Source organism: Xyrauchen texanus, chromosome 44 (assembly GCF_025860055.1).
Source record: "Xyrauchen texanus isolate HMW12.3.18 chromosome 44, RBS_HiC_50CHRs, whole genome shotgun sequence".
In the NCBI taxonomy this organism is placed as follows: Eukaryota; Metazoa; Chordata; class Actinopteri; order Cypriniformes; family Catostomidae; genus Xyrauchen; species Xyrauchen texanus.
Window position 1 is genome coordinate 5,248,294 of NC_068319.1, and position 25,529 is coordinate 5,273,822.

At 36.2% G+C, this 25,529-nt stretch overlaps 1 protein-coding gene across 2 annotated transcripts; it reads right to left on the bottom strand.

The window, feature by feature from the left end:
* Positions 1-4,095: 4,095 nt before the first annotated feature.
* On the bottom strand, positions 4,096-22,442 carry LOC127636965 (scavenger receptor class B member 1-like). 2 transcript variants are annotated; one of them, XM_052117779.1, is made up of 13 exons: positions 22,021-22,442; positions 21,231-21,391; positions 18,122-18,263; positions 16,992-17,195; positions 16,796-16,891; positions 15,982-16,097; positions 15,711-15,877; positions 14,919-15,037; positions 10,923-10,996; positions 10,716-10,767; positions 9,981-10,127; positions 7,583-7,659; positions 4,096-5,701 (listed from the first exon to the last, which is right to left on the bottom strand). In XM_052117779.1, exons 1-12 carry the CDS (start codon positions 22,138-22,140, stop codon positions 7,618-7,620), a joined length of 1,440 nt encoding a protein of 479 aa, XP_051973739.1. In that variant the 5' UTR covers positions 22,141-22,442; the 3' UTR covers positions 4,096-5,701; positions 7,583-7,617. The 2 variants fall into 2 exon arrangements, with proteins under 2 accessions (XP_051973739.1, XP_051973738.1); XM_052117778.1 differs by lacking the exon at positions 7,583-7,659 and having other exon boundaries at positions 22,021-22,441.
* Positions 22,443-25,529: the final 3,087 nt, after the last annotated feature.

The window sequence follows — 25,529 nt, forward strand, 5'->3', positions numbered from 1 at the left end:
GAAACTCAGGTATCAAATGATCGTTGTAATTATGATTTGAGGGGTCATGCATGTGCAATTTACGAGTGGGAAACTCGTATTAACGATAATACCGACTGCACTTGAAAGCAGTTTTATTCTTCTAAAAAAAGATAGACATTTAAACTGTTATTCACTGCTTGCATCTACAGTCCAGTTCGCATCCATATTAAAAAAATGGCGTGTCAAAAGTTGACACCAACACGCCATTGGTTCCCTTGTATGTAGTAACTGACGTGACGATATTGATTTTTGGACATAAATGCAGACTTTACACGAGCTGTGGCTTAAAAACACATCCACACAAGTTGTAGGGACTACTTTTTCGGAGCTTGACAGATGTGGTCACTATGAACTGATGTATGGAAAGAGCTTAGGTGAACATTCCACCGAATGTTTTGTTCGACAGAAAAAAATGACATCATACAAGTTTGGAACAACATGAGGGTGAGTTAATAATGAGGAAACTTCCTTTTTTGGCTGAACTATTTATTTTCCCTTCCCTTTCCTTGCAACTGGCACTGCAACAGAACTGGACTGCAACAGAACTGGACTGGCAATTCCCCAACGGGGCTCATTAGGTATTTACAGCATGTCCTCTTTTTTGCATTCAGCTCTTTAAGTGTTGCTGCACAGCTTGTCTGGGTCATCGGCTTCAATATATTTTAGTTTTCTCCTGTTTCTTAATTGCTTCATCAAAATAAGGACCAAGTGGGGGAAACTGAGGTTTAATTCAAAAAGTTCATCTCTACATCACTTAGAGTCCTGGGGTTTGTTTAACAAAAGATTTAATATACAGTCTACAGTGCTATATTTCATACTCATGACAGCTTTGTAGCCATGACTCTATATCGTCATAAACAAGGGTCAAGGGACCACCGACATCAAGACAAGCGTTCCCTCAGGACATGTGATTGAAGCGCGGGAACTCCAAGGAAAAGGTCACGCCTGCTTGATTGTCACATTCATCGATTAAACTGGCGTCAAACAAACAGCCTCTTGTCTTTCTAAACGTCTGTTTCAAACCTTTACAGAATCCCGATGACAAACATTGATAAAGTGTTTAAGGTTCGACTAAAATGTCATGTATGTGAAAACAAACATTGTTATATTTATCGAGATACAAACCCAACGCCGCTGCACGCTTTACTGTTGCTCACTTCCGACATCTAGTGGTAATACAGAGAACTACAAGTTTTGCCACGCTCATGCACTCACTGTAAAAAATTCCGGTAATGCTACAGTAAAAAAAACATTCATTGGTAAACGGGCAGTTACCTTAAAATATACGATAAAAAATTATACTATATTTAAAAGACAATTCATGTAATTTTACAGTAAAATGTTGTAATAATAAAATTTTGTACCTATAAAAAGTATGATTTTTAGTGTATAATTATCAATAAACATTTATATTATGTTTAACAAGAGAGTACATGCACTTTTTATGGTAAATTATTGTTAAAATTACTGTAAAAATAAAAACAAAAATAACCGGGCGTTTCCAGAAATCCCTGCTTACCCATCACATTTCACTATATTTTATGAGAATAGTTGTTTCTTCTTATTTTTAATATCACTTATCTACATGGGGGTGTTCAGTGTTATTTTTTATGTAGTTTAGTGAATGATTATTGTATACCTTTAATTTCACATGTTACCCTGATGGTGTTTTGTGTTTGTGTGAGTGAGACTGAGCATTGTCTTTACAGGTTTATTGATCATTTTCTTGAAAAAGCCATTAATGGTAAACTGCATGCACTCATGTGCCTTGCTGTAGACACAACAGTGAGTCACACTACTTTCTAAAGTGAGAAGCAGATTATTGTAGTTTCAGAAGGTTAAAATATTATGTTTATATCATGTAATAATATAAACAATAATGCACTGTAAAATATACACGCATTAAAATGACATCCCGTAAAGCTGAAGCATGGTTACTGTAATTTAACAGTGAATTTCTGGCAACCACAGCTTACAGATTTTACATTAAATTTAACAGGCTTTTCTTTTTTTTTTTTTTACAGTGTAGGCCTACCCTTGCAATTTAAAAAACAGAAATTTCAAAGAATAATTTCTTTATTTTTCCACAATTAAATATTGTTTTAATTTTTCATATGTCTTCAATAACACTTTCCATTCCGTTAGTCTTTTGTAATGTCCCTTTAACCCTCTGTTGCATTAATTATGAAACCACTAAAGGAATATATTAATGTTTGTTTTCAATTCAAAACAAAAATATGTTAAGTATTCAAAAGTATTTTAAAAATTACATGTTTCCATTACAATAAATGATATTTTAGATTTACTTTGCTTTTATCACAAATTAGATTTTTGTTGTTGTTATAAACAAAAAATAATTTGCAAGTTTGCTCAGATTTTAAAATTGTACTGAAAATATTTAATATATACAGTGAGGGAAAAAAGTATTTGATCCCCTTCTGATTTTGTACGTTTGATCACTGACAAAGAAATGATCAGTCTATAATTTTAATGGTAGGTTAATTTGAACAGGGAGAGACAGAATAACAACAAAAAAATCCAGAAAAACGCATGTCAAAAATGTTATAAATTGAATTGCATTTTAATGAGGGAAATAAGTATTCAACCCCCTCTCAATCCGAGATTTCTGGCTCCCAGGTGTCATTTATACAGGTAACGAGCTGAGATTAGGAGCACACTCTTAAAGGGAGTGTTCACCTGTTCACAGAAGCAATCAATCAATCAGATTCCAAACTCTCCACCATGGCCAACACCAAAGAGCTGTCCAAGGATGTCAGGGACAAGATTGTAGATCTACACAAGGCTGGAATGGGCTACAAGACCATCGCCAAGCAGCTTGGTGAGAAGGTGACAACAGTTGGTGCGATTATTGGCAAATGGAACAAACACAAAAGAACTGTCAATCTCCCTCGGTCTGGGGCTCCATGCAAGATCTCACCGCGTGGAGTTGCAATGATCATGAGAACGGGGAGAAATCAGCCCAGAACTACACAGGAGGATCTTGTCAATGATCTCAAGGCAGCTGGGACCATAGTCACCAAGAAAACAATTGGTAACACTACGTCAGGAAGGACTGAAATCCTGCAGCGCCCGCAAGGTCCCCCTACTCAAGAAAGCACATGTACAGGTCCGTCTGAAGTTTGCCAGTGAACATCTGAATGATTCAGAGGAGAACTGGGGGAAAGTGTCGTGGATGAGACCAAAATCGAGCTCTTTGACATCAACTCAACTCGCCGTGTTTGGAGGAAGAGGAGGAGGAGGAGGAATGCTGCCTATGACTCCAAGAACACCATCCCACCGTCAAACATGGAGGTGAAAACATTAAGCTTTGGGGGTGTTGTTCTGCTAAGCGGACAGGACAACTTCACCGCATCAAAGGGACGATGGACGGGGCCATGTACCATCAAATCTTGGTTGAGAACCTCCTTCCCTCAGCCAGGGCATTGTAAATGGGTCATGGATGGGTATTCCAGCATGACAATGACCCAAAACACACGGCCAAGGCAACAAAGGAGTGGCTCAAGAAGAAGCACATTAAGGTCCTGGAGTGGCCTAGCCAGTCTCCAGACTTTAATCCCATTGAAAATCTGTGGAAGGAGCTGAAGGTTCGAGTTGCCAAGCATCAGCCTCAAAACCTTAATGACTTGGAGAAGATCTGCAAAGAGGAGTGGGACATAATCCCTCCTGAGATGTGTGCAAACCTGGTGGTCAACTACAAGAAACGTCTGACCTCTGTGATTGCCAACAAGGGTTTTGCCACCAAGTACTAAGTCATGTTTTGCAGAGGGGTCGAATACTTATTTCCCTCATTAAAATGCAATTCAATTTATAAACTTTTTGACATGGGTTTTTCTGGATTTTTTTGTTGTTATTCTGTCTCTCACTGTTCAAATTAACCTACCATTAAAATTATGACTGAGATGATCAATTAAGACTGATCATTTGTTTGTCAGTGGGCAAAATCAGCAGGGGATCAAATACTTTCTTCCCTCACTGTATATATAAAACTGAACATAAGATTCAATTTTGGTTTGACAGTGAAGGCCATTATTAGAAAACAAGAAATATTTATTTCACATTCAACAATTATCAAGACATACAAAATATCAAAGATGTTTCACATCAATTCATAAATGTGCCTTTACAGAGAGAATATGTTAACACACTGAAATGAGTTTGACTGAAATATCCATAGAAAGCAGAAAACTTGCTGAGCCTTCAATGCACGTTATTTCACAGCACTTATTTACAGGATCAAGGTTAAAGGTTTTCAGATATCTCCAACTAAGTTAATTTTCTTAAGGTTTCCAGGCATTTGAATACATCAGCTGAAGGGTTTCGTCAGCATTTAATTCTGCTTGTGAAAGCAATATTTTAAATGCAGTGTCTACAGAAGTGGCCAAAAATATTGGCACCCTTAGTAAATATGAGCAACAAAATCTGCATTGTTTATGCTTTTAATCTTTCATTTGAAACATTTACAAAAATCAAACCTTTAATTGAAGTAAAACAACTGAAACAGGAGAAATATCTCATTATTCAATAAATATTTTTCTCCAAAATGCATTGGCCACAATTATCAGCACCCTTTTATTCAATACTTTTTGCAACCTCTCTTTGCCAAGATAACAGCTCGGAGTCTTCTACTATAATGCATAATGTTTGGAGAACACATGACAAGAGATCTGAGACCATTCGTCCATACAGAATCTCTCCAGATCCTTCATATTCAGAGGTCCATGTTGGTGGACTCTCTTCAGTTCACCCCACAGGTTTTCTATGGGATTCAGGTAAGGGGATTGAGATGGCCATGGATGAACCTTGATTTTATGGTCAGTGAACCATTTTTGTGTTGATTCTGAGGTTTGTTTTGGAGGTCATTGTCTTCTGCTGGAAGATCCAACCAGGGCCCATTTTAAGCTTCTGAGGCAGGTCTTTTTTTTTTAACTCGTATTTATACCCCTGTGAAACAGGAAGTCATGGCTGAACTATGTTCTTAGTCACCCAGGAGCACTAAAAAAGGTAAAATATGAAGGAGAATATACTTCAGGTGCCAATAATTTTGACCAACGTGTTTTGGAGAACAAAATATTTCCCCTGTTTCAATTGTTCTACTTCAATTAAAGGATTGATTTTTGTGAATATTTTAAATGGATAAACAATGGAGATTTTTTTTCAGTCTTCTTTGCTCACGCGGGTGCCAATATTTTTGGCCAAAACTGCAGTGTATTGTGTGGAGTATAAAGTAGCCCATTAAATGTGAAGTGACATAGATAAAAGTAAAAACAATGCTGACATATACAAAAGAGACCTTAATCTAATCGGACCATAACACAGATCTGGTCACATTCAAAATTCCAGTACTGACAGCATGTAGCACTTTCTGACCAAACCACAGTGTAGATTTAATCACATAAGAGTTCATATTACACACCAAATCCCCTTATAATGATACTTGGTCTCTACTGGTTACCAACCAGTTTATTCATCAATCCCAATAATTATTAATTCATGTATTTATTTCCCAGGTAATTGTGTGGCACTGTGTTTATAATGCAAGTATACTGTAGTGTGGATGGCCATTTTAGTTCTCGGTGTTCTGTAGTAATGGGGTCTTTTCACTGGTTGCGCTGGCTGGATCCACGTCAGTGCCACGCCAGGCACCCAGCTTACTTTTTATCTGCCAATGAAAACAAGCCCATGTTATTACAAAAGCAAACACACAGTCACCATGAAAAAATGCACTCAAAAACAGAATATTGACAAAATATTCCTTAAAATAAATTATGTCATGCTGAACTTACAAAAATATAAGCAGTAAGCACTTTAAAATATGTAAAAAATAAATAAATACTGCAAATGCATAAATTTTCACCACATAAATACAAGGAAGCATGTTCAATAAAAGCAAAACACTGCAGAAAAAAAATAAACCTCTTTATTGAGAAGTCAATTTGCTGCCAAGTTGTCCTTTACCAGTTTTAGGTCTCATTTTGTGACGAAGATGTCCTCAAGAGTGTCCAATATAAAATAAACTAGTCTACCTGATTAAATTAAATTACTCCTTAATCAGTCTCGGGGGTCAGAAAATTAACAGGGATTCTGGGCACAAATGCCAACAAAAATGCCCTTGAAATTAATTCTTTATATAGTTTGTAATATTCTATTATAATACTAGTTATACTTATTATGGCATAAAATGTGAATTGATGTTGATTTAATTCTTAAGGTAAGCGGTAATAATTCTCAATTTGACAATTGGTATTAATGCATTTATTAAATTGAAGTATCTGACAAATTGGTTTTAAATGGTTAGAGAGAAAAAAATATAAAATAAATAAAAAAAGAATAAAAACAAATTCCAACAAAAATCAAATCCAGGGGGCAAATATTGCTCCTTAAATGTAAAAGTTAATTTCTGACACTGTTCAGTCTACAAGTATCTTGAAATAAAAATCCTTAAAAAAGGAATAATCTGGGTTCAATACAAGTTAAGCTCAAATCAACAGCATTTGTTGCACAATTTTGATTACCACAAAAAATTTAGACTCATCCCTCCTTTTCTTAAAAATGAAAAGAAAATTTAAAATCTGGGTTACAGTGAGGCACTTACAATGGAAGTGAATGGGGCCAATCCGTAAACGTTAAAATACTCTGTTTCAAAAGTATAACCACAAGACAAACGATGTTTGTTGACACGATTTTAGTGTGATGAAATCACTAACCATTTCTTTGTAAAGTTGTAGACATATTTTAAAACTTAATTAGCATGATGATGTAGAAAACCCTAAAACTTTTCTGCTCAAATAATACACAAGTTTTAACAGAAGAATTCATGAAAATGCTTTTATGAAATTATAAGCTTCAAATTTCTGCCTTTAAAACCTCCAAAAATTGGCCCCATTCACTTCCATTGTAAGTGCCTCACTGTAACTTAAATTTTTGCTTCTTTCTTTTTTTTTTTTTAGAGGAATGAGTTAAAAAAAAAATTGTGATAAATCAACATTATGCCTCAAATGCAGTCGATTGAGCTTAACTTGTATTGAACCCAGAATATTCCTTTAAGTGTTTTACTCTTTGGATCAACAAATATTACTCTGTGGTCAGTCCCAGAAAGAGGGATATTATGAACCATCAGCATTTGTTATCTTTATTTTTGAAAGCCAAACCATTCATGAACTGCTGAGGATATTACAGTAGGTCAGTCAACATCTGGGCCCACTTTCATGGCGTTTTGCAAAACAATGCCGTTACTGAAAACAACTGAAAAAGGAATTCAACCATTTCTCTTTGGCAAAACGCTGTACCCATGCTTATGATAAAAAGCTCAGTGTGTCTTCCATTAGTGAAATGCACCCACAAAGTTCTGATGAGTTGTGATGGGAGGGGTCAGTGTAGCAGATGAAATGAGCAAATTAAATATGAATGTACATTGCTTGTGAGTTGTATGAGTGTGTAAGAGGTGCGTTTGCTTGTGGAACTTTAATGTGCCCCAAGAAAATTCATCACACACCTGCAGAAGAAGAGTTTGAGTGTAAGCTTGCCCAAGCCAGAACCCCACCTGTATTGTTCATGAAACATTTTTCATCCTGCGTCTCATTGGTACTCGTGTCGTTTTTTTGTATCTTTTATGCTTTCCTAAAAAAATAATCAGACCTTATTGAACATCAGGTGGGCAGTGATATTGATTTGGATCGAGTGGTCTTCAGGTTGAAGAGTTTCCGGCTTTTAGTTCGGTAGCTTGTGTGTGATTAGTATTCGAGGTGTGTGTAAAATACATGCTCAAAATTTGGGTGATTGAAATGGGGAGGTAGCATGCAAGATCGTGCAATGGTTATTCACATGCTTTGAAACTTGATTTTGCTCATATATATTCAAATTGATTTCTATGGGATCGTTATTTTCTGACTGCTGATTTTTCAGCTGTAAGATTATATTTTAAGGAACAGTTCACTGAAACATGTTGTTCCAAACCCGTATAACTTACAATACTTTCTTCTGTGGAACACAAATGGAGAACATTTATTTAATGAAAGCATAGTGACCAGGGGCTGTCATGGAAAATAAAAAGCATTATAACAGTAATCAATAAGACTTTAAGCTATATTTAAGCAATATCACAGGAGCAAGAGTGCGATATGGCCCTACATCAGCACTACTGTGATTACCTACAGCACTCAGCCTGCGGCCGAATCACAGCAGTGCTGATGTAGGGCCATATCGCACGATTGAGAGTGTGATATTGCTTATATACAACAGTTCAACGAACAAGTACATTTTTTTACGGTCATAAAAACGCATTTGTGCATGGAACTACTTTCTAATGCGACGGATCAGAATCAGCAGTTGCTGGTTCAAAACAAATCATGCATCCAAGCCTCCGTTAGTAATTCAATAATGGTCACTTCAGAAATAGTATCACGGCTTGTGCTGTTTCGAACAAGTTATTGGATAAACAAGGATGGATGGATTGGTGTCTGTGTTAACAGCAGCTCTTAACACATCTGCACTGCTCTTACAATTTAGTTTAGAATGGCATAAACACGAGGAGGCGTGCACACACACACACACACACACACACACACACTGAGTACTGATGGTGTCAGACCATCAGTGCTCATGGAACAGCTCTCGTCCAATCAGATTCGAGGACTGAAATTCTTCTACAAGTCTTCCCAGAACAGACCAAAATTAAAGCCAGTATTTGCTTAAAATCTTTTGCTTTTCTGCATATTAAATTTTGGCATTGTATAGAAAAAGCAGCGTGAACATTCAGCAAAACATCTCCTTTTGTGTCCCACAAAATGAAATCATACAGGTTTACAATGACACAAGGGCGAGTAAATCATGATAATTTTTGGGTGAACTGTACCAGTGTTCACTTGATTTCAATTGTTATTTAAATAACACTCTTAATCAAACAAGTGGAGAAATCTTGACCTTTTGAAGATTTGGGGTGGGGAAAACATCATAATGATCACTTCTCATTGTAATCTCATTGTTTTAGGAGTGAGTATGCATATACAAGACATTGGTGCTGACCCCTTGTGCCAGAACAAATGACTTGATCTTTGCTCTCTGTAAAATAAGCCATGCAAATGTTTCACTGCTTCAAACAATCAAAACAAATTACAGTTCATGCAGTTAAAGTACGATGATACTGGAATATTAAAAGAGCTTTTGGGTGCCAATGCTGAACTTCTACCTTCTTAGACACGATTAGACATACCACATTTGCAAAACATGCTCAACATCACATATTGCTGACACACACGGAACGATCACAAATAATATTAGTTAAATAACACTTTAAAGGGAGAGTTCACCCAAAAGTGAAAATTATCTCACCATTTAGTCACCCTCATGCAATCCCAGATGTGTATGACTTTCTTTATTCTTCTAGAACACTATAATTATTTGAAGAATATCTCAGCTCAGCATGGTGGCCAGAACTTTGAATCTCCAAAAAGCACATTAAGGCAGCATAAAAGTAATCTATACGACTCCAGTGGTTTAATCCATGTCTTCAGAAGTGATATGATAGGTGTGGTTAAGAAACGGATCAATATTGAACTCCTTTTTTACTATAAATTCTCATTCCTGCCCAATAGGTGGCGATACGCATGAAGGATGCAAATCGCCAAAAATATGTGGAAATGAAAGTGGGCATTTACAGTAAAAAAGGACTTAAATATTGATCTGTTTCTCACCCACACCTATCATATCTCTTCAGAAGACATGGATTAAACCACTGGAGTCTCATGGATTACATTTATGCTACATTTGCATTGTATGGACCTACAGAGCTGTAATATTATTCTAAAAATCTTTGTGTTCCACAGAACAAAGAAAGTCATACACGTCTGGGATGGCATGAGGGCGAGTAAATGATGAGAACATTTTAATTTTTGGGTGAACTCTTCCTTTAAGCATGCATATAGGTGCAGTAGGCCACATACCTTGTCACCGTGGAATAATAACACGGCTCCAAGAATGGTTGCTAGCCCGAGTCCAATGAAGATATACTGCATGTACTCCATTACCATGGGCAACACCACCAGATTAGTGCGGAAAGTGTTCAGGACAGGACCATCAATGTATCCGCTCTGAAAACAAAAAATGCAATTGATTAAGTATAGTATTGGACTATTTTCAATGATTGAATTTGAGATGTGCAACCACATTTACCCCTTAATGACCATTGGAAAAGTGCTGTCTTTTAGTGTGTGATTTTACAAAAAATATCCCATGGTACTATCAAGTATTTTTTGGACATGTGCCATGGTAATACCATGATAGTCTTTAAACATTTATGCATTTGGCAGACGCTTTTATCCAAAGCGACTTACAGTGCAATTATTACAGGGACAATCCCCCCGGAGCAACCTGGAGTTAAGTGCCTTGCTTAAGGACACAATGGTGGTGGCTGTGGGGTTAGAACCTGTGACCTTCTGATTAACAGCCCTGTGCTTTAGCCACTACGCCACCACCACTTTAAAGAACCTTGGAGTATTATATAAATATAATGGTACATGAATAGTACCATGTGATACCAGTATGTTTTGTAAGGTATATCCAACATAAGTATAACCACAAATGTGTTTATAAAATCTCTTATTGTTGTCATACTTAAGGTCATTGCTTGATCACTGTGACCTTATTTTGTCCAGCTCAATGCGGTTATTCAGTATTACCTCTTCAAACCAGATCATGGGCATCACTACCTCCGTTATCTTTCCTGTCTCTCTGAAACAGAGCAAACACAATATATGGACATGACAGTCAGAGACAACAACAAACTGAGGATCTTTCTGACTGATCCTAAAATAGGTTTTGAACACACCCATTAAATCATGCAGATCTTTGTGATTACAGACATACTGTATATATTCTGTACTTACGAGAAGCCCGATACTCTCTTCATGAGAAGGTTGAGCTGCAATCGAATGGACACATTCATCGGCACGCCAGTCTCCTGTAATACGAGGGCTTCAATTAATGTTTCATGGTACAATTTGAAGAGATTCATAAGATTTTTACTTCACCAAAAATTTGATCACTTGTTCAATCTGCATTAAATGTGTACATTTTATTTTTTTGGTAAATTCAGTTTGGATTCTTTCACTATATAGACCTAACGCTTTATTCCCTATATGGACTGAATTCTATATAGACCAAGTTGCATCTTGATCATTTTGACTCTTTGATGCATGAATATTAGTAAAAGACAGTGTGCCCCCTATTGAAAAATGTAAAACAAATGGGGTGACTACATGATATGTACTTGATCACTGAAACCAAATCAGACTAAAGAGCTAAACAAAAGATTTAGTGTGGGTATATAAAAAATATTATGATACAAAAAAAAATTAAAGTCTGGGACTATGAAACACCCTGGAGCAAATTGAGCTTCATCCTACAAATTCGTCCTAGATGTTTGCCGAGGGTGTTTGGGTTTGTCCAATTGCCATTTTAAAATCTTCTTTGCACTGTGTCCGATTGTCTTTTCCACTAGCGTTAAATAGCGTTAAAATAGACGGAGGAAGAACATCCTGATATAGATGTTTGATAATCGAGAACATCCTGATATAGATGTTTGATAATCGAGACAAATTGATAAAATATGGCAACGGAACTGGTAGCCGGCCAAAAACTGTGTGAAGATTGTGCAATTTAGCTGTGTCCATATCTCGCCTAATCAGAAACCATAAAGTGGATTCTCTCTTATTTTACTGACAGTGTGTAAAACGTCTAACATCATCAGACATTTACATTTTATGCATTTGGCAGACGCTTTTATCCAAAGCGACTTACACTGCACGTGTTACAGGGACAATCCCCCCCGGAGCAACCTGGAGTTAAGTGCCTTGCTCAAGGACACAATGGTGGTGGCCGTGGGGATCAAACCAGCGACCTTCTGCTTAACAGTTCAGCGCTTTAGCCCACTACGCCACCATCACCATCATTCAGATTAAGTCGTTTTCATTGAGCCAGTTGTACTGTCAAATTAAATTTACTATAGTAGTTTTAACTCTACTTCATTCAGTTCGTCAAACTCAATTTAAAAAGGTTTGTTTAATAAATTGTTATGTTGGTCTCCTATTCTCATCTTGCTCTAAAATGGATAAAATTGCATTTAATTTCAACATTTACTCTCAATCGAGTCCCATGCAAAGCATGCCAGGAAATGGAAATCCCCTGACCAGTTTCATCCATGCCCACCTCCTCACTAATCAACTAATCAAATAAACAAACTTAATAAAAAAAAAAAACACATTCATTTAACACATGCAATCAAAGGTTCAAACAGATGCTCAACTGATCTAAATAACGCAAGCAATTAGAAAATGACCATGTAAAACTAGGACACCTTTAAAAAAAAAAAACTGACTGAACCTCTCGTATCATAACAATTATAAATTACAGTATTGAAATAGTTTATGATGGGCCTTTATGTTGCAGAGACCTATATGCAGTAAATATCATAAAGGTTGTGACAATCATAATTTCCAATTAGCTTATCAGGTGTCATAATGGATTAATGTGGGCAGTTATGATAAAAGCAATCTCATAATCAAACCGGTGACAAAGCCAAAACATTGCATTTCACAAAACAACTCTTTGCAGCACTTTGCAATCTTTAATCTGGGTTTAAACAATGACAATTAGACAAAATGTTGACCCAAAATAATGAAAATAGCAATCGGTGCACTTGTTCCGAAATCATGTAGCAAACTCTGCAGGTAAATCTTTTAAGGGCCAAAAGAATGATACGTTTATGCAACAAATTTAGATACGGGATATAAGGCCTAACTGTTATGACCAATTTGAGAGATAAAGATGATTATTCTTTTGAGTTCTAACAACTGATGATCAACGTCCTTGACAGATAAAGATTCAAACTTGCTCCATCTCTAGACTACAGAAGCAGCATTGCATGAGGTGTTCATGTTTTCTTCTAGAAGGTAAAATGCTTTTATAATCAATTTGGAATTTGATATAGGGTAGATGAAACAACATTTCTATAGATACATTTTTATCATCAACATTTTGTTGATTTTAAAATCACCATTTTGTCTTAACTATTTAATTCAAATAGTTCTGCAGTGTGAAAAAATATTTAGCTTTTATTTTCTGCAAACTTAACATGTGTAAATAGTCCTTCAAAAAGGTGGTGTGCTTTATAGCCCCGGGTCACTTGTAGTTATAAAGCAACCTCATCTTCCGTCCAGAAAAAATTGCTCGATGCTTTAGCCATCGTCATTGTTTGTATTCACCACAACAGTCCGTATCAGGTGTGGCCAACAGCTGCATTAAGTACTGCAGTGCATCTCCTCCACATGGACTGCACCAGATTTGCCAGCTCTTGCTGTGAGATATTACTCCACACTTCCACCAAGGCACTTGCAAGTTCCCGGACATTTCTGGGGGGAATGACCCTAGCCCTCACCCTTCAATCCAACAGGTCCCAGGCGTGCTCAATGGGATTGAGATCCGGGCTCGTCGCTGGCCATGGCAGAACACAGACATTCCTGTCTTGCAAGAAATCACGCACAGAACGAGCAGTATGACTGGTGGCATTGTCATGCTGGAGGGATGTGTCAGGATGAGCCTGCAGGAAGGGTACCACATGAGGGAGGAGGATGTCTTCCCTGTAACCCACAGCATTGAGAATGCCTGCAGTGACAACAAGCTCAGTCCGATGATGCTGTGACACACCGCCCCAGACCATGACGGACCCTCCACCTCCAAATCATTCCCGCTCCAGAGTACAGGCCTCGGTGTAACGCTCATGCCTTCGACAATAAACATGAGTCCGACCATCACCCCTGGTGAGACAAAACTGCGACTCGTCAATGAAGAGCATTTTGCCAGTCCTGTCTGCTCCAGCGAAGGAGCGTATGAGTCCATAGGTGACAGGATCTGCCTTACGACAGGCCTACAAGCCCTCAGTCCAGCCTCTCTCAACCTATTGCGGACAGTCTGAGCACTGATGGGAGGGATTGTGCATTCCTGGTGTAACTCGGGCAGTTGTTGTCATCCAGTACCTATTCGGACGTACAGATCCCGTGCAGGTATTTTTACATGTGGTCTGCCACTGAGAGTACAATCAGCGGTCCTTCCGGTCTCCCTGTAACGCTGTCTTAGGTGTTTCAAAGGACGGATATTGCAGTGTATTGCCCTGGCCACATCTGCAGTCCTCATGCTTCCATGCAGCATGCCTAAGGCATGTTCACGCAGATGCGCTGGGACCCTGGGCATCTTTCTTTTGGTGTTTTTCAGAGTCAGTGGAAAGGTCTCTGTAGTGTCCTAGGTTTTTATAACTGTGACCTTAATTGTCTCCTGTCTGTAAGCTGTTAGTGTCTTAATGACTTTTCCACAGGTGCATGTTAATTAATTGTTTACGGTTCATTGAACAAGAATGGAAAACATTGTTTAAACCCTTTACAATAAAGATCTGTAAAGTTAATTGTATTTTTTTTAACTTCTCTTTAAAAATACAGTGTCCTGAAAAAGGGACATTTACAGTCTCATATGAGATCAAAATGCTGCATGCATAATATTCAAGAACAAAAAAAATATTTTTAAAATAGTTTTAGATGGAGTACAGCATGTCATACTAAAGGATATGTAAACTTTCCAAAAATAAATAAAAATATTTATTACATTTTATAATTATATTAATTTATATTCTATGAATTTTGTTAAAATCAAATTAGAATTTTATTCCTAAAGTGAATTAATGCTAGAAACATACTACTTAATTATATTTGGAAATAACCACAAAGATGTTTATCTCCTATATTTTTTTTCTCTGTACTAAACTTTTATTTTATATTCATCCCAATTCTAACTGGAATACACATGAGAACAAGAGTTGTGCATCTGTTCTTTACCGGATGAATATCAATGAAAAGCCCATGTTGCTCCTCAGAAGGGCTCAGTCCGTTTACAGTGTCCAAAAGAGCGGGATCAGCATTGTAGAAATGAGGTTGGGAGATGAACACAGGGGAATCTGAGAAGAAAAAAGCAAGAAATTAAATGGAATAAAAAAAGAAAAAATTAGATTAAAAAGAACAAAGAGAGATAAGTAAAGGAAGGAAAGAAAAATGAATAGATAGAAATGAAAAAGAACATAAACAACATAATAAGAAAGAAAGAAATGGAATTAAAAAGAGACAAGTGAAAGGAAGGAAAGAAAAATTATGGAATAAAAATAGAAAGAATGAATAAAGAAAAAAAGGAAAAAAGAATGAAAAAAAAAACAGATAAGCGAAAAAAATAGAAAGAAGAAAGGAAAAGAACAAAAAAGAAAAACATTTAATGAAAAAAAATAAATTGAAAAGGAAGAAAAAGGGAATGAGAATGAGAACTAAAAAAAAAAAGACAAAAGACAGAATGAAAAAATAAAAAGAACAAAAAAGGAATGAGACAAGAATAAAAGAAAGAAAAGACAGAAAAGATAGAAAGATAAAAAGAAAAAAAGATGAAGTAAATATTAAAAATGATACATTTCCACTGAACTTGGCTTTAATCCCAATATGATCCGAAAAAAGCTGCAGAGTCTCTCGTGAATTTAAATGTATATCTCGAGGTAATTTTATACAATTCTACAGCATATTTTTCTGTAGACAGTCTTGTGAAGTCATATATAAACACATGATGCATGTTTTCCAAGAGGAACTCACTGTGTCTGCAGGTGCTGACGTTGAGAAGGCCTGACTGTCTGCATGGACAAAAGCCCTCATTGGGGGGATAATCTGTACCGTTGGCGAAGAGAGTCTTTGGGGCCACGTAACGGTATACAGGAATCCCACGCGACATACCCGGTCGTTGATACACTAGCTCCATGGACCTGAGTTGAGAATTGCCACCAAAAATATCCTTATAAAAAGCTCAGTAGCTCTATGCATTTATTAAAACACTGTTGTGCAAGTCTGGGTGATTTCAGTGGCATACCTGCAGGCATCAGGGCTGTAGAAGGGAAGGGTGGACTCTGTGGTCATGAACGGAGGCCACATTTGGCCCGCTGTACCATTGATCATGTTACACTGGTCAGTGTTCCAGTAATTCACCTGCATGATAAAGAAAGTTCCTTTAAGTCAACATGAAATGGCTTGGTGACATCAGCTGAAAAGGATAATGGTTTGAGGCAAAGCAGGTTGATGAACTTGGAAATAGCGTGCACCAAAGAATTGTTCAAAATAAGACCAGTTAAGTGTGTTAAGAAAATGAATAAAGGCAAGTTGACTTTAAATGTGCTGTAAGCATTTCAAGTATTTATTTATTTTTTGCGCTATTTTGCGAACTTTAAATCGCATGCCCTCTCTCCAAAACCCCACCCTCCGAAGACATTTCTGCCAACCCGATGTCAGCAATCCTGAACACACAAGATGATTCCAACCTGGTCTCATTGAAATACGTTACTATACCTACATTTTTGCAACATTATTTTTTAGGCATTACGATTTTTGGCGTAGTGCTTACTATGCAAAGGACCAGGGTGACCAAAAGTGTCATAGAAGCACCACAAAATGATGAGGATGCTTCAGTAATTGTGTTTTTCATCTCGCATTTCCTTTTATGACATTATCGGTTAGGTTTCGGGTAGGGAGGAAGGTTTTGTTCATGAGATCAGGCTCAGTGATTCACAGGCAAAGAACGTTTCTGAGCATTTCACCGATTTCACTTATAGCCATCACATTGTAGCGACATTTAATAGACGTTTACAAAAATCTACCCTTTATGATTTTCTCAAGGGGTCTTGGCTTACCTTTTTAAGGCCATTCCAGGAATCCACCATATGAACTTTCCTGATGTCATTCTGGCCAGTGAAGACAGTGAACTGTCCAGTGTTGGAGTTGTTAAACTATATTTGTAGAGGATAAAATAAGAAAAATCACGTTTAAGCACTCTGAACCAACTAACAAGACAACTCAATGGGCAGAAAACTCCAAAATAACACCTACTTCTGCAAACAGGCCAAATTTCCCACTGGATGGCAGCATTCCAGGGATATATTTATTCAGAAAGTCCACCAACTTGCTCTCGTAGCCCCACATGAGTTCACCCACTGGTTTAGTCAAGAAAGGACCCTCTTTAAAGGTCTTGAAGGTGGTGCTGATCAATAACCGTACAGGAAATGGCATATTCTCCATCATGATTGCTGCACCCTAAAACCATGAGTATAAAAGTGAAGATCTTCCTTAAAATTGGTTTGCACACTTGTAGCTCCTATTGCTCACATGGTTGATCATGGCACTAGCAACCCCAAGGTCATTGGTTTGATTCCCAGGGCACACACATTATGATAAAATGTAAAGCTTGAGTGCACTGTAAGGGGATGTTCACTCAAAGCATTTGTGCTTTAAATAAAGGCTGGCATAGCACAAAAAATGGACCAAAATGCAGGTGCTCTAGAGCTGGTTTATAAAATTTATAATTATTTTAACTAGATGCTATGCTCATGGCAGGAGACACTGAAAAAAATCAGCAACATCTGGCAAGTGCCTGGGTAGCTCAGCGAGTATTGACGCTGACTATCACCCCTGGAGTCGAGAGTTCGAATCCAGGGTTTGCCGAATAACTCCAGTCAGGTCTCCGAAGCAACTAAATTGGCCCGGTTGCTAAGGAGGGTAGAGTCACATGGGATAACCTCCTCGCGGTCACGATTAGAGGTTCTCGCTCTCATTGGGGCGTGTGGTAAGTTGTGTGTGGATTGCGGAAAGTAGCACGAGCCTCCACATACTGCGAGTCTCTGCGGTGTCATGCACAACGAGTCACGTGATAAGATGCGTGGGCTGAATATCTCAGAAGTTGAGGCAACTGAGACTTCTCCGCCACCACCCGGATTGAGGCGAGTAACCACGCAACCATGAGGACCTAGTAAGTAGTGAGAATTGGGCATGCCAAATTGGGGAGAAAAGGGGATAAAAAATAAAAACATCTGGCAAGTGCATGTTTCCACAAAAAAACTTTAAACTGCACAGACAAGCGAAAAAACACAATCTGCATGAACTTCCCCTTTCACTGTTGATTCAAGTGTCTGGCAAATGCATAAATGTAACTGCAAATGATTGATTTTATGTTATATTCTTACCAGTACTAGCATGTTTGGGATGGTGACCACATCAGATTCATCACCCACAGACATGCTTTCCTCGAAGAAATATTGCCGATATTCTTGATATGACACTGTGTTGTTGTCGTGGAAGGTGATATTGTCCTTCCAGCGTTTTTCACTGAAACAGATGTGATTCACCACAAAAGAAAATGTGGTAGTCAGTTGAGCATCCTTAAAAAGTAACGCTTATGCAATAATGTTGTCCTAACGCTGCAAAATTCAACTTATGAGGAACAACTTTGTGGTAGTAGATCAGCATTAGAAAGTCATGAAAAACGTCTTGCTAACACGCAATTGCAAGCACATGATTGGTTTAAAGGTAAGCAGCTTCCTCAAACATATCATATGTCTAATTTCCTAATAAAGTGACCACATTGTGTCGATGGGGAAACCACAGCACATTTAACAACCATAAAACTACAAAAAATTAAAATAATAATCTGTTGTTACATTTTTTCTTATTTAAACTTTAAAAAGGAATGTCTCAGATTTCATACAAATTTAGCTAAATCGACAGCATTTGTGCCACAAAGTTGACGAACACAAAAAATATTTCAACTCATCCCCTTTGTTATTTAAAATAAGCAAACAACAACAAACACAAAAAACACAGTTACATTAAGATACTTACAATAGAAGTAAATGGGGCCAGTTCATAAACATTAAAATAAATTTTTTTTTTAATGATCATTTTAGTGTGATATATTTGGGGTTTTACTGTGTTTACCATTTTACCAGTGTTACTTCATCATGGCAACAAAGTTGCATATAACTTTACACAGAAAAGGTTAGCAAGCGATTTTATCACACTAAAATTATAATATTAACATGTATAATGTTTTCATCTCGCATCTATTCTTTTAAAAGTGTATTCTAATGAGTGTGACTTTCAGCATGTACAGACTAGCCCCATTCACTTAACCGCAATTTTATATATATATTAGGGCTGTCAATCAATTAACATTTTTAATCGAGTTAATTACATGGTTTACCGATTAATTCATCGCAAATACAAATATTTGCTGAAAGCCCCTCAGATAATAATAATTAAATATATAATGATGAAATAATTATACAAAGTTATCTTTAAAAAAAAAATATATATATATATATATATATATATATATATATATATATATATATATATATATATATATATATATATATACATATATATATATATAAACTGTGCGTTGCCACACAGCTGAAATTTCAATTACTGCCCTCTGGAGTAAACAGGTGGTATTACATGCTTGCATTTCTCAGGAATCTTCCTTATTATGGTCCGTGGGCATGCGATTTATGGAGTTCATTTTTTTAAATCAAATTAATCGCACTGAATTAACGCATTAAATCGACAGCCCTAATATATATATATATATATAAAAATTATTTTATAGCAAAGGACGAGTCAAAATATTTTTTGTGGTAATCAATATTGTGCCACAAATGCTGTTGATTGATTTTAAAATGTAACTTGTTTTGAACGAGTATGTGGGAATGGTGGCACGGTCGTGTATATATATCTGCGGGAGAGGGAGAGCGGTAAGGCTCGTCACCATCTCCAACACCAGTGTCTTGTTATAGTGATGGCAGAGGGAGACCTGAAAAGGCAGACGGATACATCAGTATGCAGAGAGAGAGAGACAAGAGAGATTTTTCCTGCATGTGTGACAGAATTATGACATGTGTGTGTGTGTGTGTGTGTGTGTAAGAGCCTTTTTGTTTAGGTTTTTGAATGATGCTGAAGAGTAATAAAATATGTTGATAGTTCACTTGCCTCCTGACTCCTCCACTGTTCAGATTACAAACTTGTTACAATGTAATGTTCATTTACATCAAAAGTGTCCAGCAAAGTTGTGCTTAGAAATCTGGGTTTAAGACCAAATCTCAAAAAGGAATATAGAGGATAGCCAAACGGGTTCAAACTGACAAAATGTACGGTAACGCAGATAACTGCTCCGTACAATTGTGGTGAGAAGAATATAAATCTCAAAATGCTATAATGAGATGCAGGTTGGTGGTCTTTTGGTGGCACGAGGGGGACCTACACAATACAAGGCAGGTAGTTTTAATCTTGTAGCTGATCAGTGTATGAGGAATTGTGTTTAGTCAATCATAAATCAAACTGGCCAGGAAACATTTTTAGAGTTGGAAAATCAGATGGATTTTGTTTTTATTCTGTTCCAGCATTGTGTCTGTTTTTGCTCTGTGAAATGGCCTAGTATGCACTGCTCTAGGGTGGAATCAAGCAGTTCCGGAGCAATAATAAATGCGATGTATTCAGTTTAGAGACGAAAGAAAAATAATAAACAGGATAGAAAGGTTTTTATAAATGCTCAAAAATGTTCTAATGAAATCAAGTTTAATTTCTTCACCTTGCAACTTGGTTTCAATATTTTCTAGTCATGCAACTTCAAATCATGTAACAAATGCTATATGTATAGGTCAAAGACGTTCTATATGGTTTAATTCGTTAAATCATCCATCTTATGTCAGGACAGGCAAATATGTTTGCCCTTTAGACATCCCAATGAAGTGTATTGCCCTTGAGATTGCTTTGACTCCCAAATTGACCCAGCTCAAGACCCCTATTCATTGTCATCTACTACGCAGAAATGTCTTTGTGGGCACGTTTGTGCATCAGGAAGAATGAATGGGAGGAAACCTTTTCTGATGACCAGACCACTGAAGTCCATATGTCTTGCACAGTGACTGAACAAGTTATAGACACAGGAGGAATGCCGTTTAGTGATGCACTGACCAGTGTAGACAGATCAAATAAAGTACATATATTGGGAGACAAAAATATCCATTATGGCCCAGCTCGATCAGTTGGGCATGGCTCAATTTTATTCAACACTGGACTTAAAGGGTTTATGAGGGTCCTACTTGGGCAATTAACAGTATGCACAAACCACAAAAGCAACGATTTAGAATGAACTTCAGTGTATCATCAAAGCTACATTGCATGTCCGGTCTAATAACATGCATTGCACTTTTTTACTATAAATATTATTTTAAGAAAACTCCCTAAGAATGCTAGGTCAGATGAGGAAGAAACCTTGATGGGCGCAATCCTCACCGGTAAACGTAAGGTCCTCTCTGTTCAACCATGGGCTTCTCCCCATTTAGGATTTCATCAGGGTTGACAACATGATAGAAATAAACAGACATGAAGAAGGGGACCGGGATGTCCTTCCACATAGTGTAGGAGAGGTCATTCTTCGGATTAATCTCAACATTCTGTGAAGATATTAAATATACTGTATGTTATAGAATATAATGAATGATGTAAAAGGTACAACTGAAACTTAAATACAAAAAGATACAAAACTATACAAAAGCTATATACCTGAAATTGCATTTGCTAAACAAAACCAAATAATCAAACAAACAAACAAAAACAATTATGTATATGATATAAATATATAGAATATTTTTTAATAATTTTTGAAAGTTAAAAAGGTAAAAAGTTCAACAAACTTTTGTGGCAAATATAGACAAAAATGGCATTTACAAAATAAAACAAAAAAGTATTTTATTTTATAATTTTTTTTTTTTTTAAAAAAGGAACTTTTAACAGAGCAGCAATGTGGCTGATTACACATATGTTTGACAAAATGTATTTAAATTTTTTTTTTTTTTTTTTAAATAATAATTTCTTATTTGAGTTAGTCTTGTATTGTATAGCAGCTGTCATATCTGGTTTACTAAGTAAACATGATTCCTATTTAGGGCACAAAGCGACCCTATAGAGATAATGCTTTTCAAACACTGACACTAATAACACCAATGTTTGTAACTTTAGTTAATATAAAAATTCAATTTGTGATTGATTAGATCGTCTCGTGCACATGTCCGGTTTAACTTACCTTGACTATTTGATCGTCTATTGTAATTGGTCCGACAAAAACCAGGACAGTCCCGAACAGCACTCCCAAGCCTCCCAGAACTGAAAGTCCTATCGCTAAATTAGATTTAGTCACAGCCATCCTTATTTTAAACAATGAACTATACGAGTAAATGGGAAAGTTTAAAGGATAAAGATATTTCGGGTAGAAATGCACTGAAGTCAAGCCGCGACTGAGTGCTGCTCAGCAGGTGAACAAACTATCAGCATACTAAATATGCCATAAAACACACGCCATTGAGTTATCAATGCTCGCTAGACTTTATGACAATAATGCAATTTTTAGGATCCGGCTCTCTTGACAAACTCGTTTTATAGCGATCTTGCTGTTTGATTGCCATGTTTACGGTGTTTTTAGCTCCACCTATAAGGCAAGGACTGTTGGGATATGTAGTCATGGCTCCTCCCATTGTTACATAAAGAATACGAATTACAGACAATCTGGAAATTAATACTCTTTTGAAAGTCACATTTAGTCATGTATTTTTTTTTATATAAGATATAGTGTAAAAAGAGATTATGATATGCCAATACACTGATGGGAAATTGAAAAATAAGGTTGTCTGAGATTATAAAAATAAGAAACAAAATTAAAATCAAGTTTAAAAGATGTCTAGTTAGTACAAATTGAATGTTTTTGTATATGTTGGTTTCTTACATTAACAAAAAAAATATATATACATTATTTTTTAAATGTATAGCATTTAAAAATATATATTTATTTAATTACTTAAACATATAATTTTTTTTTTAGTGTTACTTGTTTGATGAATAAAATGTGCCTTTTTATAATAACAAAATATCACACAGATATGAGAGTATAAAAGTTTTATTTTGTTTATTTATTTTTGTCACATGACAACAGAACGGTTACCTGACATTGTTTTGGTGGACAAAGTTTTTCTGATATAAATTGTATTTTGAAATAAAATTGTTCTTTTTTTTTTTTTTTTAAGAAATAATAATAAATGTTTATTCCAATCTTCCAATGCCAACATACTTTTTTCAAGAATTTCAGCATTTTTTAAATTATTTGACAGAATATTCTGGGTTCAATAAAAGTTAAGCTCAGTTGACAGTATTTGTGGCATAATATTGATTACCATAAAAACTATTTGGACTCGTCTCTCCTTTTCTTTAAAAAAAAAAACAAAAAATCAACGTTACAGTGAGGCACTTACAATAGAAGTGAATGGGGCTAATTTTTGGAGGGTTTAAAGAAAGTAATGTGAAGCTTATGACTTTATAACAGCACTTACATTAATTCTTGTCTTAAAACATGTGTATTATTAGAGCTGCAAAGTTGTTTCAATCCTAATTGTTATGGTCACTGGGTTTACACCTTTACATCATCATGGCAACAAAGTTTTCAAATTGGCATTAACTTAACACAGACAAAGTTAGTAAGCCATTTTATAACCCTAAAATCATGTTTACATGCATATTGTTTACATCTTGTGGCTATACTTTCGAAAAAGTATTTTACCTTTAAAGGATTGGCCCCATTGACTTCCATTGCCTCACTGTAACTTAGATTTTTGCTTTTTTTTTTAAACAAAAGGAGGGGCAAGTTGAAATTAATTTTTGTGGTAATCAACATTATGCCACAAATGCTGCTGATTGAGCAAAACTTGTTTTGAACCTGGAATATTCTTTTATATACTAAATTGTGAGGCTACTATTAATAGTAAACTAAAATAACTAAATTTATTTCCATTCCTTTGTCAAATGTATGTTTCATGTTTCAAATATATTCATGAATGTTTGAGATACAAGTGTGATTTAAAAAGGCAGGGTAAGACGTCACAATTAGACTGTTCCATTAAAATACCACCTGCAAAGAAAACAATAGGACAGGGGAATCTTTTAGAGCTTTTCTTGTGCTGTATTATTAACAATAGGTTGTTCAAATTTGGGATGACACAACTGAAAGGGTGACTAGAAAAACAACTAACACTACCCAAAGTGGAGTTCCCATTTCAGTTGCTTTTGGAACATCAGAAATCTGTTGGATTGCCAAAACAAGCCCAACACCAATGCATTTGTCTGCTATTTGTAAATTAATTTGTGCACATAGGGCCCACTATAGCTACTGTTTTTGTCTTCTAAATATAAAGTGTGATTTGAGAGATAAGACGGCAATATTACAGCCTTCGCACCATCAAAGTATAAAATGTCAAACAGTGTGAAGACAAAATGGGACATCAGATCATGCTTTTTAAATCAGCTATTCATGTGATTTTGACCCCAAGTCCAAGACAAATTCAGACTGGTAACATAATGAAGAAAACAAGCAAATCTGCTCAAAACTGTTGGCCGTGAAAGGACATTGCAAACAGGATAAACCACACATTAAATGTGATATTTCCATGGTCCATGCAAATTTATCCATGGACTTAGTGAATTAAATGCACGAAAGACCTTCTTTCATTCTGAAAGCACATGACACTGGGAAACACATCAGAAAACTAGTGTCTAGCTTTATCGTTATGTGACTACCCTTATATAGTGACCACAGTGTAAAAGCAAAACCCTTCTTTAGATGTTAAATAAAGAAACAATTCCAATTTTGTCAGCTTCACAAAAAAGGTCAAATAACCTTCCACAGAATGTTATGTACATTGCTTTTAGGCTTGCTCATAATTTATTATAGCAATATTATCAGGCTTATATAGACCCAGCTAGACTGTTTCCTTTGGTAGATGAATTCTTTACTGTGGTTTTGCAAACAGAAAGGCAATTGTGAGAAGGAAACATGGCCTTTTGGGCATTGTATGCGTTTGTCCGGAACTGATCTCTAGAATTCAGAGTCTAATGGTTGATAACCACAAGTTACTCAAGACAAAATTGTCTCTGCAATTTCTGTATTAGTCAGTTTGGATGAAAAGCATCTGCTACTTGGAACTATCTTATCTCAAAGAAACAATGAGTAGAGGCAAAACAAAGCAGTTATTTTATATAACCACAGAACTGTTTAGTTTGACTTTACATTGAAAAAAAATAACCCCATTTTGTGTTGACCTGTAAATATCTGTCTGTATCCCAAATACTTTGAACTCACAACTGGTGTTGCTTTGTGTAAAAGGGACACATTTTCTCAGTGAGCTTTCAATTTTACAGCATAGCTGAACCCCTTGAGCAACCCAAGGATTACTTATATATATATATATCCACTTATTTATATTTAATAATCTGTGGTGATTGAATGTGCTTCTGTGAACAAGCCAGATGATTACCCATTTGGCCATCATGACTCAAATCCTTGTGTCGGCATATATACACTAACAGCTAACAAGAAAAACTTCTGGTGACTGGTTTCATAATTTCAATTACTGGCATGAGGTTGTTCCATACAGAGGGATAATTAGAAAACAAAGCGCTCCATGTTTGCAACATGTGAAATGCTATTAAACATGCTAGCAAATTGCAAACTCATGAGATGGACGTCATAGCAGGTGCTCCAGATTAATA

What these genes read in the sequence shown, in the direction of transcription:
- LOC127636965 (XM_052117778.1), bottom strand. Translation starts at nt 22,140, where the DNA reads ATGGCTGTGACTAAATCTAATTTAGCGATAGGACTTTCAGTTCTGGGA. An exon ending in CGTCAGCACCTGCAGACACA is followed by an intron (nt 15,038 to 15,710) that starts GTGAGTTCCTCT and finishes TTTTCTTCTCAG; the next exon opens with ATTCCCCTGTGTTCATCTCC. An exon ending in TTTTCATTGATATTCATCCG is followed by an intron (nt 10,997 to 14,918) that starts GTAAAGAACAGA and finishes CTCGTATTACAG; the next exon opens with GAGACTGGCGTGCCGATGAA.